This window comes from Aspergillus chevalieri, chromosome 1, assembly GCF_016861735.1.
Source record: "Aspergillus chevalieri M1 DNA, chromosome 1, nearly complete sequence".
Classification (NCBI taxonomy): Eukaryota; Fungi; Ascomycota; class Eurotiomycetes; order Eurotiales; family Aspergillaceae; genus Aspergillus; species Aspergillus chevalieri.
Genome location: NC_057362.1, coordinates 393867 through 420791, shown reverse-complemented (window position 1 = coordinate 420791; position 26925 = coordinate 393867). Strand labels below are relative to the sequence as shown.

The following is a 26925-nucleotide window of genomic DNA, read 5'->3' as shown; positions in this document are numbered from 1 at the left end:
TATTAAAAAAAAAAAAAAAAAAACAGTGACGAGGCTACTTTTGTTATGAGGAATGTGACATGGCTCTGTATTAGCTTTTCAGGATAACGATTACTACGGGATTAGTTTAATGATTGTTCTGCAAGGACCGGCAGGGAGTAAGGATTTGGCGTTCGAGTTCTAGGCGTACTGAGACAGCACACATGAATTCAGTCACCGAGTATTGTTGGCTAGTTACTCATTCCTTTATTATTATTGTACTGCTTATTATGTCGTGTCTATTTCGTAGTGGTACTTCGTAGCGTTTCCATCTAGGCTGACATTCGGACTGCACTATCCCGCGGGGCCTTTGTGCCTGAGGTTATGGAGCACGTGACCCTGGCGGTGGGCGACCGAGTCGGGGCAAAAATTCCATCACCAACAAGCGGTCTTTCTCCCTCTGCATTTCTTCCTGGCTTTCGCTTCCAACTCCCCCCTTTCTTCCATTCTCGATCATCGGTCGCGTTGAAAAGTCGACTTTGATCTTTTTTTACAACCCTTTTTTTTACGACTGTCGTTTTTTCGTTTCTTAAAAGTCACATAATCCATCATGGCTGAAGGCGCGCAGGCCCCACCAACTTTCAAGCTCGTCCTCGTCGGTGACGGTGGTACTGGAAAGGCAAGTATCGTTGAACTCTGCTGTTGATTCTCTCCGACTTGATGTTGCTCTTGTGTCCTGATTCTCATTTTGGACTACTGTTGCCCCGTCGTGTCTCTCCCGTTTGCCTCCAGTCAACAAAAAATTTGTTTACCCGAGCCGGTAATGCATATCAGTGGGTTTTCAATCACTAACATGTCGAATCTCTACAGACCACCTTCGTCAAGCGTCACCTGACTGGTGAATTCGAGAAGAAGTACATTGCGACTCTCGGTGTCGAAGTCCACCCTCTTACTTTCACCACCGTATGCCCCGCCATCCCAACCCAAAAACCCCGCTCCGACCGTCCCACTCCCAATTCGTTCGTGTCGACTAACAAGCATTGCAGAACCTGGGTACCATTCAGTTCGACGTGTGGGACACTGCTGGCCAGGAGAAGTTCGGTGGTCTCAGAGATGGTTACTATATCAACGGCCAGTGCGGTGTGATCATGTTCGATGTGACCTCCCGTATCACCTACAAGAACGTTCCCAACTGGCACCGTAAGTTCTTGATATGGCAAGTATATTGAATAAACACCGCTGACTCTTCCAGGTGACCTCGTCCGTGTCTGCGAGAACATCCCCATTGTCCTGACCGGTAACAAGGTCGATGTTAAGGAGCGTAAGGTGAAGGCCAAGACCATCACCTTCCACCGCAAGAAGAACCTCCAGTATTACGATATCTCCGCCAAGTCCAACTACAACTTCGAGAAGCCTTTCCTCTGGCTTGCTCGCAAGCTTGTCGGCAACCCTCAGCTGGTAGGTCTGCCCTTGCATATGCGTCATGGTGTCTTAGCTAACGGGAATCCAGGAATTCGTTGCCGCCCCCGCTCTTGCTCCTCCCGAGGTGCAGGTCAACCCCGAGCTCCTCGAGCAGTACCAGAAGGAGATGGCCGACGCTGCTCAAATGCCCCTCCCCGACGAGGACGACGCCGACCTGTAAGCGGCTGGTTAGCGCAAATCTTTGGGGGATTTTCTGTGGTTCTTTCTCGTGGCTGCGATGCTCCGCAACCTACTAGCTTCGTGACATAAAGCCTCGAATAACGAATGCAACGATGGCGGTCGGTGGATCGGCCCGAGGATGTTTGGCACGATTATGCATTTGATTTTCCTTACAAATAGTAGTTAGACACATTTCAATATTTTTTTGCTTCTAAACGACACGAAAAGCAAGTCTGAGCCGGTGGGCTAAATCTAATCTTAATCTGTCTTATATCTACAATAGAATTGCCTAGGTGTATAATGCTAAAGTGCTTCAATCCAAAGACACTTCACCGCGGAATACTTGACGTAACATTCAGGCAGGGGACAACAAACACCCATAGGAAAATCCAACGACAAAAATGTCACCTGATATCACCTGATATGCATACTCGCTGAGGCATAATATGTATAGATCTATATTGCTAAAGCAACAGTCAATGTATATCTATACGATCGAGTCTACAAACAGGTCTATGTCTAGTCCGTACTATAAAACTCACAACCCTCCTCACCAACACCAGTAACAATCCGCCCCTGCTTTCCCTCCTCCCTCTTCCTAACAACCCAACTCCCCAATTCCTCCCAAACAGCTCTCTTCTCCCCAATACTCATCCCAGCCGCCAACCCACTCGTCGTCGTAGCCACAAACACCCTCGCTCCACCCCACCCCTCACAAACCCCCATATTCTCCCCCTGCCCCTGCCACCCATACTTAAACTCCTCCTTCTTTATTCCCCTTCCATGCTTAACCCTCCACACAGCCTCCCAGATACTCTTGCCCACAAGACACACAACCTCGGGTTTTTTGTCTGCGACCTTGGCCTCGAGAACGGGGACGCCGGCGTCCATTTCCGCGCGGGAAAGCATACTCGCATCTCGCGTTGGTCGCTCGACGATATTCGTGTTCCCGATGTTGTATAATTCCGGCAAGCGGTAGGTGTCGCTTGGTGGGTGGCGGATATCGGTTATGCGGGACCAGTGCAGGAGTTTCCAGAAGAGGTTTGAGGGGTGGGCGTAGGCGTGGCCTGTTGTGCCGGTCAGGATGCCCGGGTTTACGCCGACGAGGAGGAGGGTGAGGTTGCGGGGGATTGTGTCGCGGAGGAGGGACCGGGATGCTGATGTTTGGGAGGCGGTGCGGGAGCCGCGGCCGCGTTTGGTTGTTGTCGTCGTCGCTACAGTGGTTGTAGACTGGGAGCGGGTTATGGGGAAGGTTTGTGGTGATTGTGTCTGTAGTAAAGAAGCTGAGCGCGAGCGAGTTATTCGCGCAGGAGATTCCTCCGGAGTGGGAGTCGCCGTGGCGAGTCTAGGTCCTTTTCTTCGCTTCGACCGCGACGAACCATCTGAGCCGTTATCATTATCAAGTAAGTCATTTTCAGACTGCTCCTGCGACGACGAATCCCGTTTCAGGGTATCCTTGACCGTGCTCGAGCCATTTGATGCGACGACATTCTTCGTATTGTGAAAGTATTGATTCAATCGGCCGTTGAAGCTGGTTATTTTATTCACGGGGACATCGTTGTCACCGTGTTTTTCATTTCTGTGGCCGGTCTGAGCATCCACTGTCATTTCCTGTGAAATGGGTGTTGTAGAAGAGAAAATGGGATGGTTGGCTTATCGCAGGTTGACTTGGAGCCGGTGGCAAGTGGCCGTATCGGGTATAGCGCAGTATCCTAATCCCGATCGAGTAATACGTCGGCCATTTGACTCCTACGGACCATACATATACTTAGATGGGTGAAGCCGGCGAGAATAGTTGGAATTGTTCACTCTCGGAAATAACTATTGCTTCGTAGCAGAGCGAGCTTGGTTAGTGATAAGGTTATGTTGAGAGGCGCGAATGTTGGTTCCAGGTTTTCCCCGATTCTATCATATAGAATAAAAATGTGACTTCATATGCGCGCTCATTCTCCAGGCTCCCTGACATTGGCCAGAATCTACTGGTAGTAGTTGAAGATGAATCTATGGATCTTTCGTCAATTCCATACGGTAAACCGACCTGTAGTCACCATATGTGGCCAGGAAGTGCACGCGACGAAACTTCTTGACCATCACAGGTGTGGTTCTGTTCGGGCTGGTCGAGGGCTCTCAGAATGAGGCTGGAGAAGTACGCGGGTGACTCGGCTGGCGGGAATGATCCGTCGGGTAAACTGATAATACCAGTTGGAAAAACAATAGCAGGAGATTTCAGAGTTACTCACATCAGTGAGGGTCGCATTCTGGACAGAGTTGATGCTTGATTCATCAATGATGTACTTGCCATACTCGCGCCAGTTCCAGTACAATTCTTTGCTCAACGGCACAATGTGTGCTGTTTAGTAATACTTGACGTTGACAGCCCCGTCTCGCGGATGTAGAAGGCTCGCTCGGACCCTGACTCGAACGGGAGGTTTCTCGACCACTGATCTGTGATTCGAATCGTACCTTTCTTAATCAGAAACTGGCCATCGTCTATGATTTTTATGGTGGGGCATATTGCTTCTGAAACAGTGTCATACTTCCCGGTTTGCAGTTTCGATCTTTGGACGACTTCAAGTGGGGAAGGGTATATAGACCCTCCCACATTCGCCAGAATACACTGGCGGTAGTGCCAACGCAAAAGCCACATTTCACGATATTACCGTCTGCATTTTGTCGGTCTTCGTCAAAACGATGACGCGGAACTGGCCTGAAAAGGAACATTGGTTGAGAACACTGGTAGAAGATTAGTTTGTCTTTCTTCACATTAGGGTTGAATAAATGCTCGATAAATTAACCCTCGACAAGATCCCATGCTGTGATGAGTTGATTTCGCAGTTCCTGACAACGCATGTAATTAATGCACATACCCATATACCCCAAGAGCTAGAGCTCTGCAGTTTGCGCTTCTTAGCTTCGACCACCACAATGAGATTGGTAGAACGAAGTTCGCATACCGGGGACTATAGTCTGAGTATTTGTGCAGCAGAGTATTTTGACATAAGGCTCCATCTACCAGGACAGTGTTGAGGGGCTCTGTATTTCAGCTCCTTTCAAAATATCATTGCGATCCACTTCCCAAGAGAAGCTGATAAGACGATAATTACGGTGAATGCAAGACAAAATTGGAAATTGAAGCTTCAGCGTGTAACGTATGTTTGACACTTGTGCATTTTGAAGGGAAGGCGCTTCGACTCTGGGTTTCCCCCCTTCAGAACCATCGCATCGCATCGCAAAATACAAGGGCCTGATCTCATTCCCACTGAATTACCTAATTCGGAGAGGGTGTAGCTATAGCAAAAGGGGCGAGATTTAGCGAACGGGGGCATATTAGTTATGCATCACTACCATAAATAAGGTTAGACGCCACTTGTGAGTCTCCAGGTTCGGTTTAGTGTGATGCGTTATAGTTCAAAAAACCATTATGATTTTACTCTCTTTCAACCAAGCATCCCTTTCACACCATGCCGACGAACAACCGTTCCTTCTTTCGCGACATACACATATACAACGGTATATCTGGAGAACTTATTGGTGAACTGAAACAAAATGGCTCTGTCACTGAGACTGTATTATTCTATATGTTGGATATCCTGCTTGTCACAGATGCATCACTTGAAGTCAAACATAAGAGGTTCAGGAAGCATTATTTCACCATCAAGCAACGCCCTGGAGCGTGGTGTATATGATGTATATTGCGACGGTAAATCCTCTTGGCCACAGTCTACGTAATGGCCAGTTTGATTAACTTCAAGACGGGCTCTCTGGAAACAACCAAAGAACGCTGGCACCCCCTTATCTACTCGTACAGTGCAAGCAGCGGATACGATGACATCTTTCGAGATGGCATGATTTTCCGGTTGGTAGTGACATTGTCATAGGTACAACCCTACGTCCGGCCTCATATTGTTAAAAATGCGGTCACCGATATTCGATATCCGTTGTCTCCTTTGAAGAAAATAGCCCTGATCGCTATGGCAAACGAACGTTGGGTCCATCGAATTGAATTCTTCTCAATAAGAAAACGCGAAGATACGTTCAAAGGAGGAGTTCGACAAAATGGGACCTCTCCAGGCTCATGAACTCTAGGGGTTGTCCCAACAATGATTGGGCATACTACGAAGCAGACACATCATATCGCGTATTCCTGTGTCGAGGAAGGACTATGCGGGTCCAATTACCGGCATGCCAGACTAAAGGCCACAGCAAAGTCCATTCAATGCAGGAATGACACTATGCCGAGGCCTCCGCACTAGTTTATTAGCACCTACTGGCCGGATCTCATAATCTCCTGGTAGTGTTCTCAGCTCATGTGTTCTAGTGGACAGGTATCATAATTTATGAGAGATCTATCATAGTGACGGCAAAGACCGTGCATACTTGGCACTATCGCCAGAACTTTTCCCGCTGACATATTGCCAGACGATGGCCTTGATCCACTCACAGTTCGTTTTCTGGTTTTGGTACAACGAAAAACAATCGGGGACACGTTTGCCTTGAGTATTGAAATACTCTCAAGCAATATCTTCCACCATTCTGAATATTTACATACGTGTTTCGATTGACTCCGACATGGTGGCATATCATGCCCTGGAAGTAAGCTGCCGAACTGCCCGTGATACTCGTGCCAGTGGAAGGATAAAGTCAATAATCCAAGCTGGAAAATCAGGACAGGTTGGTGTGCTAGATAATGCCCCCAGATTACGTGGGCTTGGTTTATACATGGCAATTAGCACAAGACCGACACACGACATACTCCCAATGAACGATTGACCAAAAATGCAATGCGCCGGTATATCCGGCAGTCTATAATCTCCAATGAGACCGACGACTTGTCGAGAGATTTTTTTGACGACTTAGAAGGCTTTTGGAAATGAGTCGACTTTCAATGCTGGGTTAAAATGGATAATTTAAGATGAACCAGGCACGATGGACTTTAGCCCAATGGCGGCGAGAAGGGAAGCATGGGCAAACCCATAAAGCTGCGCGTGGGAGCTTGGACTATCGTATCAGAATGACTATGGTCCTGAGTATGTTATGGACGGAAGTGTGTGGATGATAACTTAATGGGTTTCACCTCGGCCACGATATAGCACATGGCAACCAGAGATTCAGTTATCTAGTTGGATGAGCATTTGTCTTGAATGATGAAATAAGTAAGATCCACATAATGTGAACACATTGCGTACTAGTATGCTACGCCTGCCGTCCGCATACTGTAAATCTCGTCGAATCGCCGTCGCACCGGTAGGATAATAAAGTCGCTGGATTGGGTATCATAACGTGTGCATCGTAAATCATAAAAAATCCAAATACAATCAACATCTTGTATGCAAATCAACTGCTATACTCCAACGATCTTCCTCCTTGGCAACGTCCACGGTTCAGCACACACAATCTGCCAAAGTCAGCATCTTGAGCTCATCAACAATCAAGAAACCAAGAGCTAATACATACCTCCCCCTCCGTATAGGCCCAAAAATAAACCCCCATGCCCACCAAATAATAAAGCGCCGGATGCGTCCCCTGATAAAGCAGCGCCGCGAACATCGCACTCAACGGATACACAACAAGTCTCGTCTCAATACTTCGATGCGGAAACGTCCCCGCGACAAATTTCAACGGCCATTCCCATGCAAGTCCGAGGAGGCCCATGAGTAGGTTGAGGATTTGGAGGATCGGGGCGGGCTTTACGGCGCCGTTGAGGTTTTTCGTCATGAAGTCCCAGAGGATTTTGGGCCAGATAAATCCTTCGACTGCGCTGCCTATTTGGACTGGGTGTGAGAAGTTAGTATGTGATGGTGATCCGGTTGAGAACCTTATGGATGTGGACGTACAGGCTGCTGCTGTGAGAATGATTAGTCGTGCCCAGTGGTTTTTGATGAGCCTGCCCATCGCGACTGTGTTTCAAGCAAAAGGAAGATCGAGAAAATTAGACAACGACAGGACATTCGTTCGTCACTCGAAAGTATTGCGAAGTCGATTAGTTTTTTTTGTAGTGTAGAGCAGGTGTGCTTAACCAGTCCCAGCTGGAATCAATCGTGAGTCGTCTTGGAAAGTGGATTCATAAATCGAGGTATTATAGCAAATTGCCATACGAGGACAGCGTTATACAAACATATTTGGGCAACATATGCTGAGAAGAAAAGCGCGCGAGGGGAAGAATCGCAATAAAAATACCTGAGTCCTCAACATCCACATCTGCAACGGCGCTGGGGATTTCACTTCGAACCGCTTTCGCTTTACGCGCCAATCACTTTGACCGCGCAGCCCGGGATACATATTTTTCTTTTCTTAGTTAGTTTCTTCACAACATAAGCACTTGAAGCCAGTGATTGGCTCTTAGTCGCTGGGGTGAGCGCACGGATAAGGAGAAAGCAGGCGATTCGGACGCACGCTGTATATAATGTGTCTATCAGTTCTTTTTACGGACCATGCTGTCTGGCCGGACGAATGAGGGGTGCTATAGCGACTCGACTAGGCGTGATCGACTAGCAGTGATGCAGAAAGACTTTCGGAGACTGGCCTAGTGGGCGGACCTTAGGGATTATCATTGGAGAGTCAACTTTTCTTATTTTTCTGTCTATTTTTTCCCTTCAAATCGCTATGCTAGCAAAACATGCCGCGAAGCGGCCGAATAGCGATCCAAGGTATCCAAAATTATACCCGGCTCGACCGTCATTTCCTCAACGATATCGGACATGGTGGATAGTGTGACGACATCTCTGACTGAGTTTGCTCTTCAGATCTTCCGTGATAAAGTGTGACGAGACGCCCGTCTTGCAGCAGCGCCGAGCCAAAACTCCAATCTTCGCATGTTTGTCAGTGTCTCGGCCGACCATGTCGCGGTTAAACCATGAAATCTCGGGAATTGACAGCAGAATATAGACAGGGGATACCTGATATGATGCTATGTTTGGCAGCACACGGGATGCCTTATTAATTGACATGCCCATGCCCATGTTGAACAAGGCATTTTGTACTCCGGTCGAAGGAGAATACCATCCCGCTATGAGCGATGATTGGTCAATGCTGTGTGATGGACTGGCGCTTGCAGAACGAGTATCATTGGCCGAGGACAGAGTCAATGCACGCGAGAATCACCAGCCGGCCATTCAACGTCCGTATCCTCCGATGCACCGAATAGGATTGATTTGCCAAGCAGAATGACGGCCAGAGATGGCCTCAGAATTGTCGAGTAGGCCGGAACCACATGGTCTTATGTTTTAGGATTGCTAGGATATGGGAAGTCGAGAGAATGGCAGCCCGGCGTTTGCCCGTTGGCAGCCTCGCAAAGTCAGACGAGGCGAAATGGTCAAATACTGAATCAATCAAGTCCGGAGCAGCGCGTCGGAAACAAACAACATCCTTTAAACATAGCAAGGCCAAGACCTTGTCTCATAGTCACCGGCCAGAACATCATACGATGCGATAGACAGAACACGAAGACAGCAATATCCACAAGGCCAGCAGGAACAACCTTATACGCTCAGGACACACCGCCAGCCAGTCAATCCAACGATGCGTAATTCCTGCCCACAGTGGGCGTTGGCGCTGTAAATAGCAGATCCCCCCTCATAGTCGCCCTGACCCCCTGCAGCCATAACCACATTGCCGGAGACGCTCGAGAACCTCACTTCTTTCATCTTTCCCCATTCGGTTGCCTTGCCTTCCGTCTCTTCTTTTGTTGTGTTTTTATCTCGTCTGTCCGTAATGGCTTGACCTCGCGATGAGCAATTCCAGTCATCTCATCAAATCGGCCCCGTATGTCGACTGACTTACCAGTTTTTTTATCAACACAAAAAGCTTGGAACTATTGCATATGCATCGCGATATAAGATTAGGCACGCGAATTTCGATCAAAGAAGAAGAGAAGAAGCGACCAGAAGCCACCTACGTTTCTCAACAGCTATCTCTGATAGTTGGCGCCCGTCCCTGGTGAAGGCGACGGCCTTCTTGTTGTACGATATTATCAATTCAACAGCTGTCTCTAACGATTCATTTGATGGGTGTCGGATTGAAGGCAAAACTTTCTACGTCTGAAACGACATAACAAGCACGATATTCAAACAGATCTCACGGACCAATTAATACGTTAATTACTGTTTCCCTCTCATCATCGCAGGTCGATGCTCTGATTCCTTTTTGGACTCGCATAAGATACCCAACATCGCATCGTTTTCTTTTTCATGGCTGTCACCACGGAGCAGCCCTTCTGGGGCACCCATTTTACCTCTGCTAAATTACTATTCTATTCCCTTTTCTGGAGCGTACACATTGCTCTTTTGCCCGCTGGATGGTATGTCAAGACCTTTTTTCCGATATTGGCAGTCGCTTATATTTCCCAGGTACATTCAAGCATCAGACTCAAGGTTGTCTGCGCTCAACACATTACGATACTCCGTCTGGATATCGAGAGGCTCAGCTCTCGTGCTGTCACTCGATGCCACGCTAATCATGCTGCCCATGTGTCGGAATATCCTGAAACATATCAGGCCCCGGATTCGATGGATGCCGCTTGACGAGTCGATATGGTTCCATCGGCAAGTGGCATATGCCATGCTGCTGTTCACTGTTATCCATGTTGCTGCTCACTATGTCAAGTAAGTCGACGGTCTCGCAGAAGAGATACCTTCATCTGACAATAGCAGCTTCTTCCACGTCGAGAAACATCAGATTCGACCTGAAACGGCCGTTGAGATTCATTTTACCCAAGCAGGAGGGATTACCGGTCATGTCATGCTGATATGCATGATGCTTATGTATACGACAGCGCATCATAAAATTCGGCAGCAATCATTCGAAACATTTTGGTATATGCACCATTTATTCGTCCCGTTCCTGCTCGCTCTGTATACGCACGCCACTGGTTGTTTCGTGCGGGACACAAAGAATCCGGTATCGCCATTCGCAGGCCAGAAATTCTGGAACCACTGTCTAGGCTACGAAGGCTGGAGATGGGAGCTTGTCGGAGGAGGTCTTTACATCCTGGAAAGACTCTACCGCGAAATACGCTCCCGACGCGAAACCGAAATCACCAAAGTCATCCGCCATCCATACGGTAAGCCACCCTGCCTTCCCAAATCCTCCAACAACACGCTTCTAACAAGCGCAGACGCAATGGAAATTCAATTTCGTAAACCAAGCATGAACTACAAAGCTGGCCAATGGCTCTTCCTCCAAGTCCCCGAAGTCTCTTCCACCCAATGGCACCCCTTTACCATCACGTCTTGCCCCTTCGATCCCTACATCAGCGTACATATCCGGCAAGTCGGAGATTTCACGCGCAGCCTGGGTGACGCTCTCGGTTGCGGTCCTGCGCAGGCAAAGGACCTCGAAGGCCTCGATCCAATGGGAATGTACGAAGTCGCGCTCCAAAACGGACAAAGTATGCCGAGACTGCGCATCGATGGACCCTACGGAGCGCCTGCGGAGGATGTATTTGAGAATGAAATCGCGGTGCTGATCGGTACGGGGATTGGCGTTACGCCGTGGGCTTCTATACTGAAGAATATCTGGCACTTGCGGTCCGCGCCGAATCCGCCGCGTCGGCTGCGCCGTGTCGAGTTTATCTGGGTGTGCAAGGATACGTCTAGTTTCGAATGGTTCCAAGCGCTGCTCTCCTCGCTCGAATCCCAATCCGCCACCGCAGCCGCACACCAGGGCAGTGCTGAATTCTTACGAATCCACACCTACCTCACGCAACACCTCGACGACGACACAGCGGCTAACATCTACCTTAACTCTGTGGGACAAGGTCTCGACCCGCTCACTGAGCTACGCAGTCGGACGAATTTCGGACGCCCGGATTTCGAACGACTGTTTACGGCAATGAGGGATGGGATTGTTGATCAGACGTATATGTCTGGGTTAAGTGGGAATGGGAAGGGTGGGGGAGGGTCGACGGATATTGGGGTTTATTTTTGTGGGCCGAATATGGCGGCGAGGGAGATTCGGGAGGCGGCGAGGGGTTGTTCGAGTAGGGAGGTTAAGTTTAAGTTTTGGAAGGAGCACTTTTAGTTGTTTGCGTTTGCTTTATGAGATGGATTCTATTGTTTGTTTGGGCTGTGTTTGTCTGGTCTATCTTGTAACTATGTTATGTGTCGTAGATGTCAATAAATAGCGATACCACGACACCACTAGAACTATCCAGATTCAACGGAGTGGTGATTACACCTGCATCTCCTCATCACTCGTAGCATCCTCCGGCATATCAATCGGCAGGTTAACAACGCCCTCCTCCTTCCTAGCAACGATCTCATCCAACACCCCCTCAATATCAACATGAACCCTCAACTCCTTCTCCACAAGCACATTATAAACCCTCCTTAACTCCTCAAAGCCCATCCCTTCCTCTTTCACCTTTGCCTTGCCACCCATACTCGTACGGTGGTGTTTGACAACATCAGCGCGAAGATGTGTAAACGCCAACATAACCAACTCCTTCGACCAAGGACATGCACGGAGCGCGCGGTAGAAGATTGCTTTGGCGCGGTTGATGTTATCCCGGGAGAGTTCAAAGAGGATGTAGAGTTTCCAGAGGGTGAGGTTTGAGTGTGCTCCTGTGTTGCTTGTGTTGGTGGGGCGGTCAGGGTTTGATGAGTCTGAGGTTGGATCGGCGATTGCTTTTTCAAACGCTGCGCGGACGGAGTGTAGTGTTGAGCCTGCGTAGACGGGGCGGTTGAGTTCGGTGTAGATTGAGAAGAGGTGTGATGTTATGGGAACTTGCGTGTTCAGGATGTTGTCATGTTTAGTTGCCTGGGTCGTGGCGATGGTGGTGATATCGCGAATGACGCCGCGGACCCGCTCTTCGATGCGGTTGCGGGATTCGTTCCAGGCGAATAGAGAGAGGAAGATTGTGTTGTGCGGGTGGAGCATTATGCTTTCTGTTAGGAGGGAGCGGATATGTGAGGGTTTGTAGGCGTTGCCTTGGCGGATGTGGTGGTAGAGGAGTTTTGCGCGGGATTGGTGGAGGAGTTCAAGGGTGAAGGATTTGAAGGATGAGTCGTTTGCGGGGAGCGTACTGAGCCTTATGAAAGCGACGTTATAGGGCTCGAGAGATTTCTCAAGGTCCAGCGAATGGGTCAGGTATGAGAGAATGGTTAGACAGTCTGTGTAGGCGACATAGACGTTTGCTTTACGAGCAGCGAGTGCGTGTTCTTGGGCGTCCGAGAGAAACTGGGGAGAGTTAGAATAGATCCTGGTAGTAGTAATGCTGTTGACTTACATTGTGCATTTTCAGCAGGTTTGTCGCGCCGAATGTCAGCAGTGGAACCTCCGCCAGCGATTTTAGATGAACACCCTGCTGAGGAAGAGCAAGCAGAAGATGAGAAGCACGAGCATTATCGTGAGCTTCTAAGCACTCCCAAATCCATGTCCGCCAAAGGAGGCCATTATCGACTCTGTCTTGATCCGAAAAGCTCTTGCTCATGGAAAGTGTGGTGGCCCAGACATGTTCCGCAGCCGATGTATTTCCAGATCGGCACTCCATGACCGCATACGCGTTATATAGACGCAGGTTTGAGGATCTCTTCTTCAAGAGCGATTTGGCGAACTTCTTGGCTTCCTTGTTATTGCATGCAAATTCTAGCCCGAGCGCATATTCCGCCAGGTCATCCTTTGCGGGATTGATCTCGACTAGTAGTCGAAGAGCCCTCCGTACCCAGTCTGGGTCTATGTCGGATTGGGTGTTCACAGCGGCCTTAACCCATGAGTCGAACGAGGAGAACCAGGTCTGCTGGTTTCCGAACAGTGTGTCGATCGTCTGGATAAAGTTTGTATGCGGGAAGGAGAATGGTGCGGCCGTAGAGCTGTCCGTGTTGGTCTCCCTGGGGAACCAGTCCTCAAGTCGAGATTCCACGCCGCTCATGAACTCGTTTCGCAAGAAGTTGTCACCAACCCACCGCTTTGTTGTCTGCACATTGCTAGGCGATGTAAATGGTGGCAGGTGGCAGAAATATAGAAAACTGTCGAGCAGCACCTCTGCGATATGTGGTGTAGTTGGATCCCAGAATATCGATAGAATCTCCCAGAGGTCAGAGGAAATGATCACGCGATAGGGATCGTCGTCATCCAATTCATCCAAACTACGTGCTGGTAGTCGCGCTTTGCCAATCCGTTCTCTTTCGGATACTGCCCATGATTTGAAGACCGATTTTTGAGAAACTGATTCTGTCGTCGAGGGTCCTTTCGGATCTATGGAAGCGCTACTCCCGCTCTTCCAGCCTCTGGCACCGGGCTCACCAATTCGAGTGACCTCTGATTCCCAGAATTCCATGAATTCCGACAGCACTTTCTCCCGGTCAGTGTGCACGTTTGAACCCTCCGGTTGGAAGAATGTCAATTCAAGAATTGCCTGCCAGAGTGCAACTGCATGCTCTGCGAAGCCAGATTCCCGCATAAACAGTGTCATGCGTAGAAACAAATAGTTCTGAACGTACACCTTTTCGGGGCCATCAGGGCTGGATTTATTTAGTTTCAGACACTCAATAAAAGTGGCCAAACACCGTTCATAGGTGAAGTCCAAAAATTGTGTTTGGCGGAAGTCGAGATATCTGACCCAGAGGCTGATGAACTGAGAGTTCGCCTTCAGCGTAGTCTGCCATCGCTGCAAAAGCTCCTTGGTGTCCCACAATTTTGCGCCCTCTTCCAGCAATCCTAATAAGAGGCGCTCCCTGCCAGAATTTTGCCCGATTTGTTTCAACCCCTTTTCGTATAACGACATCTTGATATCTGCCAACCCTATTCGCTCTGCATAGGTTAGAGGACGAGACTCCTCGGCACCAGAAAGAACCGCGCTTTGATGGTCAATTAACCGGAGCCATGCACCTACATCCGTAGGATTCTCTTGAGTCTTCCGCGTTAATTCCGCATTGGTCTGTTTGATTTCATCATTCAGATCAACCCTAAAGCCTTCACCATCGGAGTCCGTATCCGACACTGCCTCCACTTCGCTGGGTATATGGTCTTCGGGCTTGGCTTTGCCGTGTATCGAACGGTATGCGAATTTCTCATCATCAGATTCCACCTCCCTTAAATGATCCCTATCCCCTCGATGCGACGAAATGTTAAGCGACAGGTAGTCTTGCTCGTCCGCGGTGGATTCCGAGATAGGTTGTGGTCGCACCCGAAGGAGCTTGCCTTTCTGCTTTCTTAACCCTGCGAGTATATTCTTTGACTTCAGCTTCCCTGAGTCTGCAAATTCGGCGGTCGTCCTAATCACCAACGCGCTTCCTTCCGATGTATCGCGGTCGATTCTGTGATTCCGGGGGAGACCAAGCACGCCGCCACGACCGAACCGTCGATAGTGCGGGACATTATACCGATGTATGGTGCCGTAGACAAGGTTATATCGGTCGCCTTTGCGATCAATCACGAACAAATCGGTATCCTCATCCTTGTTCTCCTTCACGACGGGTTGAGAATCGGTTTGAGGCTCGGATGCGACATCTCCGCGATGGCCGTCCCTCCTGTGAGAATGGCGATGTTCTCTTTGCTCTCTGCGGCGCTCCCTCGACCTAGACCGCTCGAGATGGCTCCTGTGCCTTGAAGAATGATGCCGGGACCTTTCAGTTCGTCGTGCGGACTCGCGATTGTGGCGCTCGGAGGACCGATCAGCTTCCGGCGGCGGAGCTTGGGGGAATTTGAAGCTGGCAAAACGAGGGATGGGCTTCTTCTCCTGGGGGTCCATGAGTGACTAAAAAAATTGACTAAGATTTTGCAAGCAAATATACTTACCTGGCCAAAATCCATACTGGCGCGGGCAGTAGATCGAAGACAACGCGGTGATGTCGTCGCTGGCTGGAAAAACTCCGCTCCGAAGCTCTTTTTGGTTGGAGGAGAAAAAAAAAGTTACTCCGAGCTTCAAATAAATCTTTCCCCAAACACCAAAAACGCCCAATCGCTGCGGTACCCTGGGAATTTTGAGGAATTTTTGTTGCAGAGGGATGGGCGTCTTCTACTTACTGTGATAATTCAAAAATAATTCCTCACGATGGCTTCGTCCCTCGCCGCCCAGCTGTCGCAAATCGCGGCCAAGTCGACCAACCAGTTGAACCTCAAGGCGCAGAGAATCGCGCATTCGCAATCCCTTATTTTCGACAGGAAGGTCGCTGGCTCGCAAGATTTTGATACCGTCTTCGAAATTTGCTATGAAGGTTTCCAGGAATTATGCCAGTTGGACTCCCGGTATACAGCCTTCGAGCGCACGATTTTCAGCGAGCAGAGCAAGGCGGAGGACCGGACTGAGATGACGGCTGCTCAAAATCAGGAACTGGACACCGTGATAGAGGCTTTTCTTGCCCTTGTTGGAGGGAGATTATTGTTGAGTCCGGCTGTCAAGGCCATGGACTGGCTCATCAGACGATTCCGGTACGATCATAGCTCAAAGATGCTTATGCGCAAACTCTTCCAAACTGGCTGGCTAACTCGGGTACAGGGTACATGAATACAACACAGGAGCTGTTATTTTGACCTTCCTTCCCTACCACACCACGCCTCTCTTCCTCAACCTGCTGTCGATCCTTCCCGAGACTCTTCCCCCGACATTCAAAGTGCTTAACCCTTACAAGAGAGGCATGATCAACCCGCCGCGGCATCCTCTCGTCCACAGCGCTACGACAAATAGAGCGTTTCTGACAGATCTCAGCAACTATGTTCTCCAAACGAGCCGTATACGAGCACATCACCATGCGCTTTTGTCGTTTTGGGCAGGTATCATGACAGAAGCCGTTGCCGGAATGTTGGATGCCGCACGCTCGGGCCGGAGAGGTGTCGAAAAGGAAAAGCACGAGGATATCATATTGCGGGTGCTCCCGGTATTGAACGATGCCTTTACGATGAAGGACGTTTCGGAATTGGTCATTGGCTGCTACATGGTTACCGTGGTTTTGGCGCAGAAAGCCGCTCTGCAGGACGAGGTTCTCGACACATTGATGGAAGCGGTTGTCGGTTCGTGGACAAAGGAAACGATGAATTCCGGTCTGGTCTGCGTGGCCGTTCTCGCGCAGCAAAAGTCCAATACGACCATCCCGAAGAAGGTGTTCAAGGAAATTCTTCGCTTGGACAAACCGGTCAAGGAATTGGCCGAGATTAGAACTCAGTACCCGTCGTCCAATCTGCTTCTGGGAGTTGTGGCCAAGTGCGTCGAAGATCTGACCAAGCAAAAGGACTCCGCGCGTCTCGACATGCTGTCCGTTATTTTCCAGAACCAGCTTCTCGAAGAATCTGATATGAGCAAGGGAATGAGTATGGTTCTCCATGCCGCAAGCAATGCGCACAAGGATGGCGCAATGCCCCTCGATATCCAGACTCGTCTCTCCGACATCGTGCAAGTGTTTGGTCAGTCTGAGTCCCTTCAGCCGATCTTCCAGCGCGCCATTGCGGAATCTAATCTCGACAAGACCGCCTTGGAACACAACTTGCAAACGGTCATTGAATCTGCTCCTGAACCCAAGGCAATCGAGGATGTGGAAATGGGAGATGCAGAGGAAGAGCAGGACAACTTCACACCAGCCCTCGAGTCTCTGTCCAAGGAGAGCTCCGACGGAGCTTCATTCTTGAGTGCGCAATCTGTTCCTCTGTTTGATGCCCTTGTCCAAACATTTGCCCTCGCTGCTGGGTCTCCGGAGAAACTAGATTCTTTCACGAACCTTCCCGTCCTTGACAGATCCAATGCGACCAAGTCACCGCGTTTCCTCTCGTTCTTTGCCAGAGTATTCACGGGCCCATATCCTATTGGCACCAAGGTTGCTGCTCTGAGCACGGTCTCGTCCGTCCTTGAATCGGCTTCTGACTTGGATTGGCAAGCTTTGTTGCCTTTCTTGCTTATCGCGCTGGCTGACCCATCCGAAAGAATCCGACGGGACACTGCTGGTGTTTTGGCTATTGCTGGTGGTGCCTCCAAGAAGGGCAAGAAGGATGACGGCAAGATTTGGGCACAGGATAGCATCTATGGTCAAAACAAATCTAAGAGCATTCAATGGATTGCCGGTCGCGATATGCAGAAGATATTTGAGCGCGCTTTCCTTCCCGGCTTGGAGGAATATGTCCTTGACCCCGGCCATGTGAGCAAGGTATTTGAGAGCACACTTCGCTCTACCGGCAAGGAGTCGGGTGCATCCGACCTCAAGAAGCCCGTTAGATTGAGCCTTTTCACCTTCCTTTGTTCCCATGCCGTTAACGTCCCGCTGTTCGCACCAAAGGTTGCATTGCTCAAGCTTCTCAACAACATCGACAGAGCAGGCGGTACAACCCGTACCAAGGAACTGCAGCCTGTGTTGGAAATGTGGCGCGACTTGAATGAGACCGATGCCAAACGCATTTGCGAAAAGGAGCGCTTGGCTGTCTCTGAAGTGGAGGAGCAGATCATCCTGACCGTTACTCCTAAGGAGAAGGATGCTGTTACGCTTCTCTTGTCCTACGTGACCACCGGATCCGAATCTCCGAGAACATCCTTGGTTGTCGCTATCTTTAACCGCATGAAGGACATTTGGTCGCGTATCCCCGAAGACCGCCAGTTCGAGGCTGCGGAGAAGCTGTTCGAGATCTCCCTTGGGTTGTCAGCAGCCGAGAAGTCTCTTGCTAGCTACTGCAGGGATGTCCTTCGCAGCGTCGGGCTTTCAGGAGGCATTCTTCTCAACTTCTTGCACCAGATTCCTGTCTCCCTTACGGATGTGGAATCCCTCGGACCCGCCCCCAAGAGAAGACGCACAAGCCAGAGCAACATGGTCGCAATGACCGTTAAGGACGAAGCAGGACTGAGCAAGCTGATGGACAAGATGACATTCATCTTGGAACTCGTCGATAGCTCGACTCCAGAGGCCCATCCGGAACTGGCAGACGGTTTGTTCCAAACCATTGCCGCTCTTCTCCAGTTCAAGTCGCAGATTCAGTCTGGAATGAGCTACCTGCTCAGCCTGGCACTCGGAAGCCTTTTGGCCATCGTGAACCGTTCGAGACAATCAGGCAAGCCACAATTTGATACCTCCGTCATTCGTGCCGATTTAGTCGTGGACTGCGTCCGCACTACCGAGAGTCCTCAGGTGCAGAACGCTGCGCTTCTTCTTGTCGCTGGGTTGTCTTCCATCGCTCCTGAACTTGTGCTGCACAGTGTCATGCCCATTTTCACCTTCATGGGATCCAGTGTTCTGAGGAAGGATGACGAGTACTCCGTCTCTGTGATTGACCAAACTATTGACCAGGTTGTTCCGGCTCTCATTCAGTCGCTGCGAAACCAGAAGCGTGATGTCGTTTCTGGTACTTCGGAGTTGCTTCTCAGCTTCACTGCTGCTTTCGAGCACATTCCTTCGCACCGCCGTCTGCGTCTGTTCCACGCTTTGATCACCAAGCTTGGTACCCAGGATTTCCTTTTCGCTGTTCTGGCTATGCTCGCCAACAGATACGCCGCAGACAAGGATGTTTTGACTTTGATGACTGGTCTGGTGTCGGACGCTACTCCTACTGTCGAGCTCACCACATACAGCAAGTACTTGAACTTGGTCACCGACTCCCTCTCCTCCAAGCCAAGCATCTCCCAGGTCCTCCTCGGTATCGGCGGCGATGACGGCCGTGAACCACCAAAGGTTGCAGTCGACCTGCTCCGCGACTTGTCTTACCTCTTCAAACACTCCTCCCTCAAGGTCAAGATGGCCAAGACCTTTGCGTCGGAGGAAGACAACGCCCCCGCACAAATCCGCGGCCTGTTCTCGCGCATCCTGGAGCAAACTCTGTCCATTGGCGACTCCGCGCAGAACATGAAGCCAGTCAGCCAGGCCGGTGGTGATGTCCTGGGTGCACTCTTCGGCACCCTCTCCCTCATCGATTTCCTGGATACCATCCAGGTTCTCCTCGAGCGTCCCAGCGATGACCTCCGCCGCAAGGTTCTGCAACTCTTGGAGGGCCGTCTGCGCCAGAACCCCGAGCGCGACGGTGCGTCGCAAACCCGGATGCTCGACTTCTTGCCTACTTTGGTCCGCATTATCGAGTCGTCTCCTGATACCCTGCTCAAGCACGCTGCTGTTTCCTGCGTCGACCGGATAACCGACAAGTACGGCCGCAAGGATCCCTCGAAGGTCATCGACGCCGCACGGGTCGTTGCCAGTGGCGCATGTATTGGCCAGGAAGATGGCCGCATTCGCATTATGGGCGTGTTGTGTCTTGCGTCAATGGCTGAGGTGCTTGGTGAAGCTATGATCCCGGCACTTCCCGAGACACTCACTCGGTCGTTGGCGCTGCTCGAGTCTAGTTTGGAAGAGGGCAAAGAGAACTTGAGATTGCACGATGCAGTCTTCTCGCTGTTCTCCGCGCTCTTCGTCCACCTTCCATTCATGATCTCCGCGTCTCATCTCGACAAGGTCTTCCTGCTTTCCTTCAAGTCCGCTGAAGCCGGTATCGAGGAAAGCAGCGACGAAAGCCGCCAGGAAGCACTTCGCCTAATGGCGAGAAAGGTTGACGTCGCCGCTACATTCGGTGCCATAGACCGCAATTGGTCTCAAGCCGTGGCCGCCGGTCCAGACGCCACGCGCGAAACTCTCGAATCCCTTAGCCTGGCCATCGAAAAGCACCCCAAGTCCGCAATCATGAAGAACCTCCCCGTCCTCTCCAACGTCCTTTTCAAGGCCTTCGATCTCCGCCGGGAACAGCTTACCTTCGCCGGAAAGACCTCTTTCGACCTGTCGGATCTCGACGAGATCGAGGAGCTTCTGAACGACCTTACGATCAAGATGATCTACAAGCTCAACGACACTACCTTCCGGCCTGTGTTTACGAAGTTGCTGGAGTGGGCTACGGCTGGATTGTCGAAGAAGGATGCGCAGGGTAATCTGGCGCGGTTAACGACGTTCTACAAGTTCTTGCAGGTTTTCTTTGGCACCTTGCAGTCGATCGTCACCGGCTACGCGAGCTACATTATCGAAAACATCATCACTGTCCTCCAGACAGCCAAGCCGACGGACAAGAACACCAAGCCTCTCTGGTTGGCCACGATGCGCATGCTCCAGCATGCCTTCGAGCATGACCAAGACGGTAAGCTCCCTCCCCAACACAATTCATCGACATAGTCACTGACGAGTATAGAATTCTGGCAATCCCCCTCACACCTAAACCAAATAATCTCCCCCTTAATCTCCCAACTCTCCCACGCAACAACGCCCTCCACAGCAACCGTGATTGCCACCGAAGCCATCCCCGCCATAACCGAGCTAGCCACCGCCGCCGACTCCACCGACAACCACAAAGAAATCAACACCATCCTCATGCAATATCTGCGCCCCTCCTCGGGCCTGAATGCAAAGAAGAAGGCTGGCGGCGAGAACCCGCATACGCGTGTTGCTGCGCTGAAGGCTGAGCAGGCGCTTACGGAGGCGCTGGGCGAGGAGTGGTTGGCGTTGTTGCCAGAGATGTTGCCTTATATTAGTGAGTTGATGGAGGATGAGGATGAGGGTGTGGAGAGGGAGGTGCGGAAGTGGGTTAAGCAGATTGAGGGTGTGTTGGGGGAGAAGTTGGATGATATGTTGACTTAGTATTTCTTGGTCTGGGGTTTTGATGAGCGGTCATTTGAAAAAGGATATGGCGTTATGTTATTTGTGAAAAGTGGTTTGTGGGTTTTGTATAGAATTTCATATATTGTTCATATTCATGATATATATTTGTCCCTCATGACTTTGGTATCATAACCAACCCATATAATACAGTCATCACATCAAATCGCATCGCACATCATATTCCTGGTATAGATATCTACTCAGGAATCTTATGCTCCTCAACACCGGCATCCCACCGATACTTAGAAGCAGGATGATCCGCCGGCGGCCCAGACTGTCCCTTTTTCCTGTACACATTCTCCCGATACGTCCCCTTGGGCACAGCGTAGTCCTCGTGGAACAGGCCTCTCCGGCGCAATTCAGGGATGAGCAGGTCGATGACGTCCTTGAATGTGCCAGGTTTGACAGCGTATGCCTGCCACACGTTAGCAACGGATGATATTGGCATATGGTAAGGTGGGGGGACGCTTACAATGTTGAAACCGTCAACGTCAGCCTCGTCGACCCATTTCTCCATTTGGTCTGCGACTTGCTGTGGTGTGCCGACGGCTGTTGCGCCGAGACCGCCGACGGTGATGTGCTCGCCGACTGTCTTCTTTGTCCATTTGGGGACTTCAGGAGTGGCCTTGGACCAGCCTTCGACGGCAGATCTATACCTCTAATCAGACTGCGTTCAGGGTAACGGATTTGGTAAGGGAAGGACATACCGAATAGCATTACTCTCGACCGTCCGCAACTCCTGATTGTCGCCGTATGTGTCGAGATCAATTCCAGTCCACCCACCAAACAGCGCCAGCGCACCATCAATCGACCCCAAACTCCGATAATACGCAAACTTCTCTTTCGCCTCCTCCTCCGTCTTCCCCAGAATCGGACACAAAAGCGCCAAGAATTTAATACTAGCCGGATCCCTCCCAAACTGCGTCTTCGCCATCTCCCTAATCTCCGCGATATTCTTCTTCACCACAGACGGGCTATGCCCGCCCACGAAAATCGCCTCAGCATGTTGCGCAGCGAACGTCTTCCCCGCCTTCGAGGTACCGGCTTGCAGGATCAGTGGCGTGCGCTGGGGAGACGGCTGGCAGAGGTGCGGACCGGGGACTTCGAAGTATTTGCCGACGTGGTTGATTTCGCGGATGCGGGAGGGTTCGGCGTAGATGCCGCGCTGGCGGTCGAGGACGACGGCGTCGCTGCGCCAGGAGGATTCCCAGAGTTTGTAGGCTACTTTGATGTATTCTTCGGCGACGGCGTAGCGGTCGTCGTGCTGTGGCAGTTAGTACTGGGGTATTGGCCTAGGGCACAGATGGACTTACGTTGGGCTGGTGGGCGTAGCCCATGTTGCGGGCTGCGGAGTCGAGGTAGCCGGTGACGACCTGTGTTGTCAGCTTAGTTCATCTATACTCGGCGAATATACTTACATTCCATCCGACACGGCCCTTGGTGAGGTGGTCGACTGTCGACAACCGACGAGCAAGGTGGTATGGAGGTTCATATGTTGTTGTCACTGTGACACCGAAGCCAATGTTCTGAGTGGCAGCAGCCATAGCCGGGACGACTGCAAGGGGTTCATTAACAGGCCATTGAGCACCAGAGACAATAGCGGGCTCGAGGTTCCTAGGGCCCTTGTAGACATCATAACCGCCTGCGTCATTAGCAAAGTATACTCAAGCGAGAAGGGGAATTGAAGGGACATACCTAGGACATCAGCGATGAAGATACCATGAAATTTGGCTGATTCGAGTAATTTGGCTAATTCAACCCAGTGGTCAACATCATTAAACCGCCACGACTCATCCTCGGGGTGTTGCCAGAGACCAGGGGACTGGTGGCCACTGCACATTTCCACAAAGGCATTGAGGATGAGCGACTTGCGCCCATTGGCCGGAGTCTCGTTTGCAGTCATAGTTCCTTCGATTGAGAATTGTGAAAAGAAATTGCGTGATACAAGATGTAAGGGCGCAGAGGGCGGTTGTTATATAGGATGGCCGGCCCAAAGGATGTTCAATTAGCATGCGGATTGGGAAGGAAGTCCCCGGACGGTAGTGCCTTGTTATGTATGCTGTGTCTGCCGTGTTGTATGTTTCCTGATATCAGGCCAAGTCGCAGGAGGGTCGATTATGGCGGTTGTTGCGTTGCCTGTATAGCACAAAAGTGGGCCATGATGACGCGATAATAGAAGCGAAGATGATCGTGCGGAGGAGAATTGGAGGAGCAGAGCCCAGTTAGAGCGAGGGATTCCTAATCGTAGATCCTTTGAGCTTGAACAGAGAGATAGCCCAAATAAAAGTTAGTAAATGGTGATATTATTGTCGGGTTGCGTGCTATAACCATAGTACCCTCCGAGCGAGATGCTTCCGGTATACTCTCGGTAACTCTACAGAGCGCTTTGTACTGGGAACAAAGTAACTTAAAGTTAGAAACTTACCACGTCAAAACCATGCATCATCACGCAATAGTCCATGCATTCCCGCAAATCCTCCCCATCTGTGCGGTTCAGCTCAGGCCAAGAACCGTGGATGCGGTCCCTTGACCATCCACCCGAAACCCAGATTAACCACGCTTATTCTGTAAATCATATAGCTCGGTTTCCCTAGTGAGCACCTCATATGCATTATCCATTATACCACTGTGGAGCCCGAAAAGGAATTACATGGCGTAGAGTTCGATCATGCCCTATTCACGGCTGTTGGAGATGGACACCGAGAGCCGGGTAAGCCCTGCTCGCGCGGATCTGCCTGCAGGGAAATCATTTAAGGCTAAGCATCTGGACGAACTGTCCTGTCTTTTTTTCTGGGTTGCTTAGTGCTCTACGTGTTGGACAGACAAGACAAGACAATGACGGGTCTACAAGCACGCGCTGGTGGTGCTAGCATCACGCCGCCGCTGCCTCAAGCGGCTGGTTATGTGGTTGTTGTTGTTTTGGGTTTGGTTGTTGCAGTTGGTATGCTGCCCTCGACTTGGATTGATTATGGACTTGATACTAACAGCGCAGTCATGATGTACGTGACCAAGATACTGAAGAACACTACTGGAGAAGACAACAAGAAGACGGAAATGTATGCCTTGCATCCCTACCACTCGGGATTCCCACACTAACTGGTACAGGTTCATGACAGCAAACCGAACAGTCCGGACGGGTTTGACTGCATCTGCTGTGATTTCGGTATGCCCACTGACCGATCCCTACAACCTGGTACTAACAGTCGCAGTCATGGCTTTGGACAACGGCTATCCTAGGATCTTGCTTTACAGGCTACGACTACGGTGTATCAGGACCATTCTGGTTTGCTGCCGGATGCAGCCCTATGATCGTCTTCTTTGCCCTCCTTGGTATTTCCTGCAAGAGAAAGATCCCTGAAGCGCATACTTCTCTGGAACTTGTTCGGATTCGATATGGTGAGCTCTCGTCCGGACCTATTCTGGATACAGCGGCTAATTGTTATTGTGTAGGAAAAATCGCCCACGCCGTCTTCATGATCCTCTGCCTTGTCAACAACATCTTCGCCAGTGCCAACATGCTCCTCGGCGCTGCTGCGGTCATTGCAGCTGTTTCGGGGATGCATATTATCGCAGCGACTTTTCTGATTCCAGTTGGCGTGACGGTGTATACGTTTGTCGGTGGTATCAAGGCTACGTGAGTCTCTCACCATATCCTAGGTAATAGCATTCGTGTTTTTTACTGACTGTCTGCAGTTTCCTGACCGACTACTTCCATACGGTCATCATCCTGGCTATCTGCTGCTACTTCTCGGTCAAGGCATTCACGAACGATCAAGTGGGATCCGTTGGGGACCTGTTTGATCTCATCCAGAAGGCTGGGCAGGCGCATCCTGTTTCTGGGAACTCGCAGGGATCGTACTTGACCATGACTTCGAAGAGTGTACGCCTACCTATCCCAACTTTCCATTCTTGTACTGACGAACTAGGGCATCCTCTTCGGCATCCTCCACACATGCTCCAACTTTGGCCTCGTTATCGTAAGTCACCTCACCTCGATACCCAATACCTGCTAACAAACCAGATGGACACATCCTACTTCATAAAATCCTTCTCCGCCACCCCCCGCGCCGTCGTCCCCGGCTACGCAATCGGCGGCATCCTCTACTTCGCCATCCCCTGGGGCCTAGGCACCGTAATGTCCTCGCTCGCCATCGGCCTCGAATCCCACCCCTCCTTCCCAACCTACCCCCGCCGCATGACATCCTCCGAAGTCAGCGGCGGCCTTGTCCTCCCGTACGCAGCGATCGCAATCGCAGGGAAAGGAGGCGCGACGGCCGTACTTCTCATGACATTTATGGCTGTTACGTCGACGCTTAGCGCGCAGGTTATTGCGGTCAGCTCGATTTTGAGTTTCGATGTGTACCGGCTGTATTTTAAGAAGGGCGCTAGCGATCGCGATATTATCAGGGCGAGCCATTTGGGGGTTATTTTCTTTGCCGCGTTTGCGGCCGGGTTTAGTACTATGCTGCATTATGTTGGGATTGATCTAGGTTGGACGTTGTATATGCTTGGTACGTCGTCTCTCTTACCCACCCTAATCCTCATCAATCATGACACCCACTAACAAGACGCAGGAGTGGTAACATGCCCCGGCGTCTTCCCCATGGTCTTCACCGTGCTATGGAAGCACCAATCCAAAGCCGCCGCCATCCTCTCCCCAATCCTCGGCATCGCCACGGGAATCGCCGTCTGGCTCGGCACAGCACACCACTTCTACGGCTCCGTCTCTGTCTCCGCGACAGGCGGACTACTCCCCTGCGTCTACGGAACCGTGGCCTCAGCCTTCTCGCCCATCCTCTACTCCGTGCTGATCACCCTCGTCAAGCCGCAGAACTACGACTGGAGTAACTTCCGGCAGGAGAAACTCGCGCTGGAGAAGGTGGAGAGCGATTTGACGAATGTGCATCATGGGGAGAATGACTCGCCATCTGTTGCGCGGGAGCAGGAGAATAGGGTTGAGGTCGAGCAGCATCGGAATGAGGAGGATGGGGCGCAGCCGGCGCCACAGGCTAGCACTGCTAAAGAACTGAAGCGGTGGACGCGGATTGCTGCGTTCTGGTCTGCTGCTACGTTCCTGGGACACTGGGTGATCTGGCCGTTGCCGATGTATGGGTCGAAATATGTTTTTGAGAAAAAGGTACGCCCCGCTCCCCCTTTAACCTATACTCCTCTTACCAAGCGCATACTAATATGCTGATCAGTTTTACTACGCCTGGGTAATCGTCGCCATAATCTGGCTCTGGATCACCATGCTGGTAACAACCTTCTACCCGATCCTCGATGGCGGATGGCAGCAGATCCGCGAGGTGTACAACGGGTGGAAGAATAACAAGCGCGCGGCGATTGACGGGACTGTGCCGGCTAGTCCGCCCAGTCCGGAGGAAGTCGAGGTTGAGGGGAAGGAGACTAAATGATTTTTATATTGGATATGGGGGTGAGGGGTGGTTTGGATGTAATGGGTGGATATAAATAGGATGTATATGTTTTGGAGTGTATAGGGGTGGCTGTTTGTTTTTCGCTGTATACCCCTGGAAAAGGTATGTTAAGGTTGGATTCATAGATAGTTATTTTGTTAGTGTTTAATGTTTCAATACACCGTTGCTAATGTTTGCCATTGCGTGTTCGAGTGATGGTGATCTACTACACGGGTAGACTATTGCTGATGGAACTGTCATAACCTGTATACTTGGTCTGTGAGTGATCGACCAGACTATTTCTATAGCTCGATGTCAATCAAATTGTCCGGCAGATCCCCCGTCTACTCTAGAGTACGAATTGTTGAGTGCTA

General features: G+C 50.7%; 8 protein-coding genes across 8 annotated transcripts; 4 read left to right on the top strand and 4 right to left on the bottom strand.

Annotated features, from left to right (window-relative positions):
* Positions 1–568: 568 nt before the first annotated feature.
* GSP1 (Ran family GTP-binding nuclear protein) lies at positions 569–1600 on the top strand (the record flags this gene model as incomplete). Its single annotated transcript, XM_043276042.1, has 5 exons — positions 569–637; positions 829–921; positions 1005–1158; positions 1211–1416; positions 1469–1600. 5 exons carry the CDS (start codon positions 569–571, stop codon positions 1598–1600), a joined length of 654 nt encoding a protein of 217 aa, XP_043131267.1.
* A 518-nt stretch (positions 1601–2118) lies between these two features.
* On the bottom strand, positions 2119–3207 carry ACHE_10146S (mismatch-specific DNA-glycosylase; the record flags this gene model as incomplete). Its single annotated transcript, XM_043276031.1, has 1 exon — positions 2119–3207. The coding sequence occupies one exon, from the start codon at positions 3205–3207 to the stop codon at positions 2119–2121; it is 1089 nt and encodes a 362-aa protein (XP_043131266.1).
* A 3813-nt stretch (positions 3208–7020) lies between these two features.
* Positions 7021–7491, bottom strand: ACHE_10145S (uncharacterized protein; the record flags this gene model as incomplete). The annotated part of the gene is made up of 2 exons (XM_043276020.1): positions 7021–7370; positions 7434–7491. The coding sequence occupies 2 exons, from the start codon at positions 7489–7491 to the stop codon at positions 7021–7023; spliced, it is 408 nt and encodes a 135-aa protein (XP_043131265.1).
* Positions 7492–9785: 2294 nt separating this feature from the next.
* ACHE_10144A (putative NADPH oxidase (NoxA)) lies at positions 9786–11616 on the top strand (the record flags this gene model as incomplete). Its single annotated transcript, XM_043276009.1, has 4 exons — positions 9786–9895; positions 9945–10199; positions 10248–10657; positions 10712–11616. The coding sequence occupies 4 exons, from the start codon at positions 9786–9788 to the stop codon at positions 11614–11616; spliced, it is 1680 nt and encodes a 559-aa protein (XP_043131264.1).
* A 150-nt stretch (positions 11617–11766) lies between these two features.
* On the bottom strand, positions 11767–15348 carry ACHE_10143S (uncharacterized protein; the record flags this gene model as incomplete). Its single annotated transcript, XM_043275998.1, has 3 exons — positions 11767–12774; positions 12824–15274; positions 15334–15348. 3 exons carry the CDS (start codon positions 15346–15348, stop codon positions 11767–11769), a joined length of 3474 nt encoding a protein of 1157 aa, XP_043131263.1.
* A 241-nt stretch (positions 15349–15589) lies between these two features.
* Positions 15590–21116, top strand: utp10 (snoRNA-binding rRNA-processing protein UTP10; the record flags this gene model as incomplete). Its single annotated transcript, XM_043275987.1, has 3 exons — positions 15590–15966; positions 16034–20619; positions 20671–21116. 3 exons carry the CDS (start codon positions 15590–15592, stop codon positions 21114–21116), a joined length of 5409 nt encoding a protein of 1802 aa, XP_043131262.1.
* Positions 21117–21333: 217 nt separating this feature from the next.
* Positions 21334–23040, bottom strand: ACHE_10141S (LLM class flavin-dependent oxidoreductase; the record flags this gene model as incomplete). The annotated part of the gene is made up of 6 exons (XM_043275976.1): positions 21334–21552; positions 21610–21787; positions 21845–22401; positions 22451–22510; positions 22556–22779; positions 22833–23040. 6 exons carry the CDS (start codon positions 23038–23040, stop codon positions 21334–21336), a joined length of 1446 nt encoding a protein of 481 aa, XP_043131261.1.
* A 932-nt stretch (positions 23041–23972) lies between these two features.
* On the top strand, positions 23973–26551 carry ACHE_10140A (sodium:solute symporter family protein; the record flags this gene model as incomplete). Its single annotated transcript, XM_043275965.1, has 10 exons — positions 23973–24078; positions 24130–24193; positions 24243–24300; positions 24347–24533; positions 24588–24771; positions 24831–25017; positions 25064–25114; positions 25159–25648; positions 25712–26274; positions 26339–26551. 10 exons carry the CDS (start codon positions 23973–23975, stop codon positions 26549–26551), a joined length of 2103 nt encoding a protein of 700 aa, XP_043131260.1.
* Between the last annotated feature and the right edge of the window lie 374 nt (positions 26552–26925).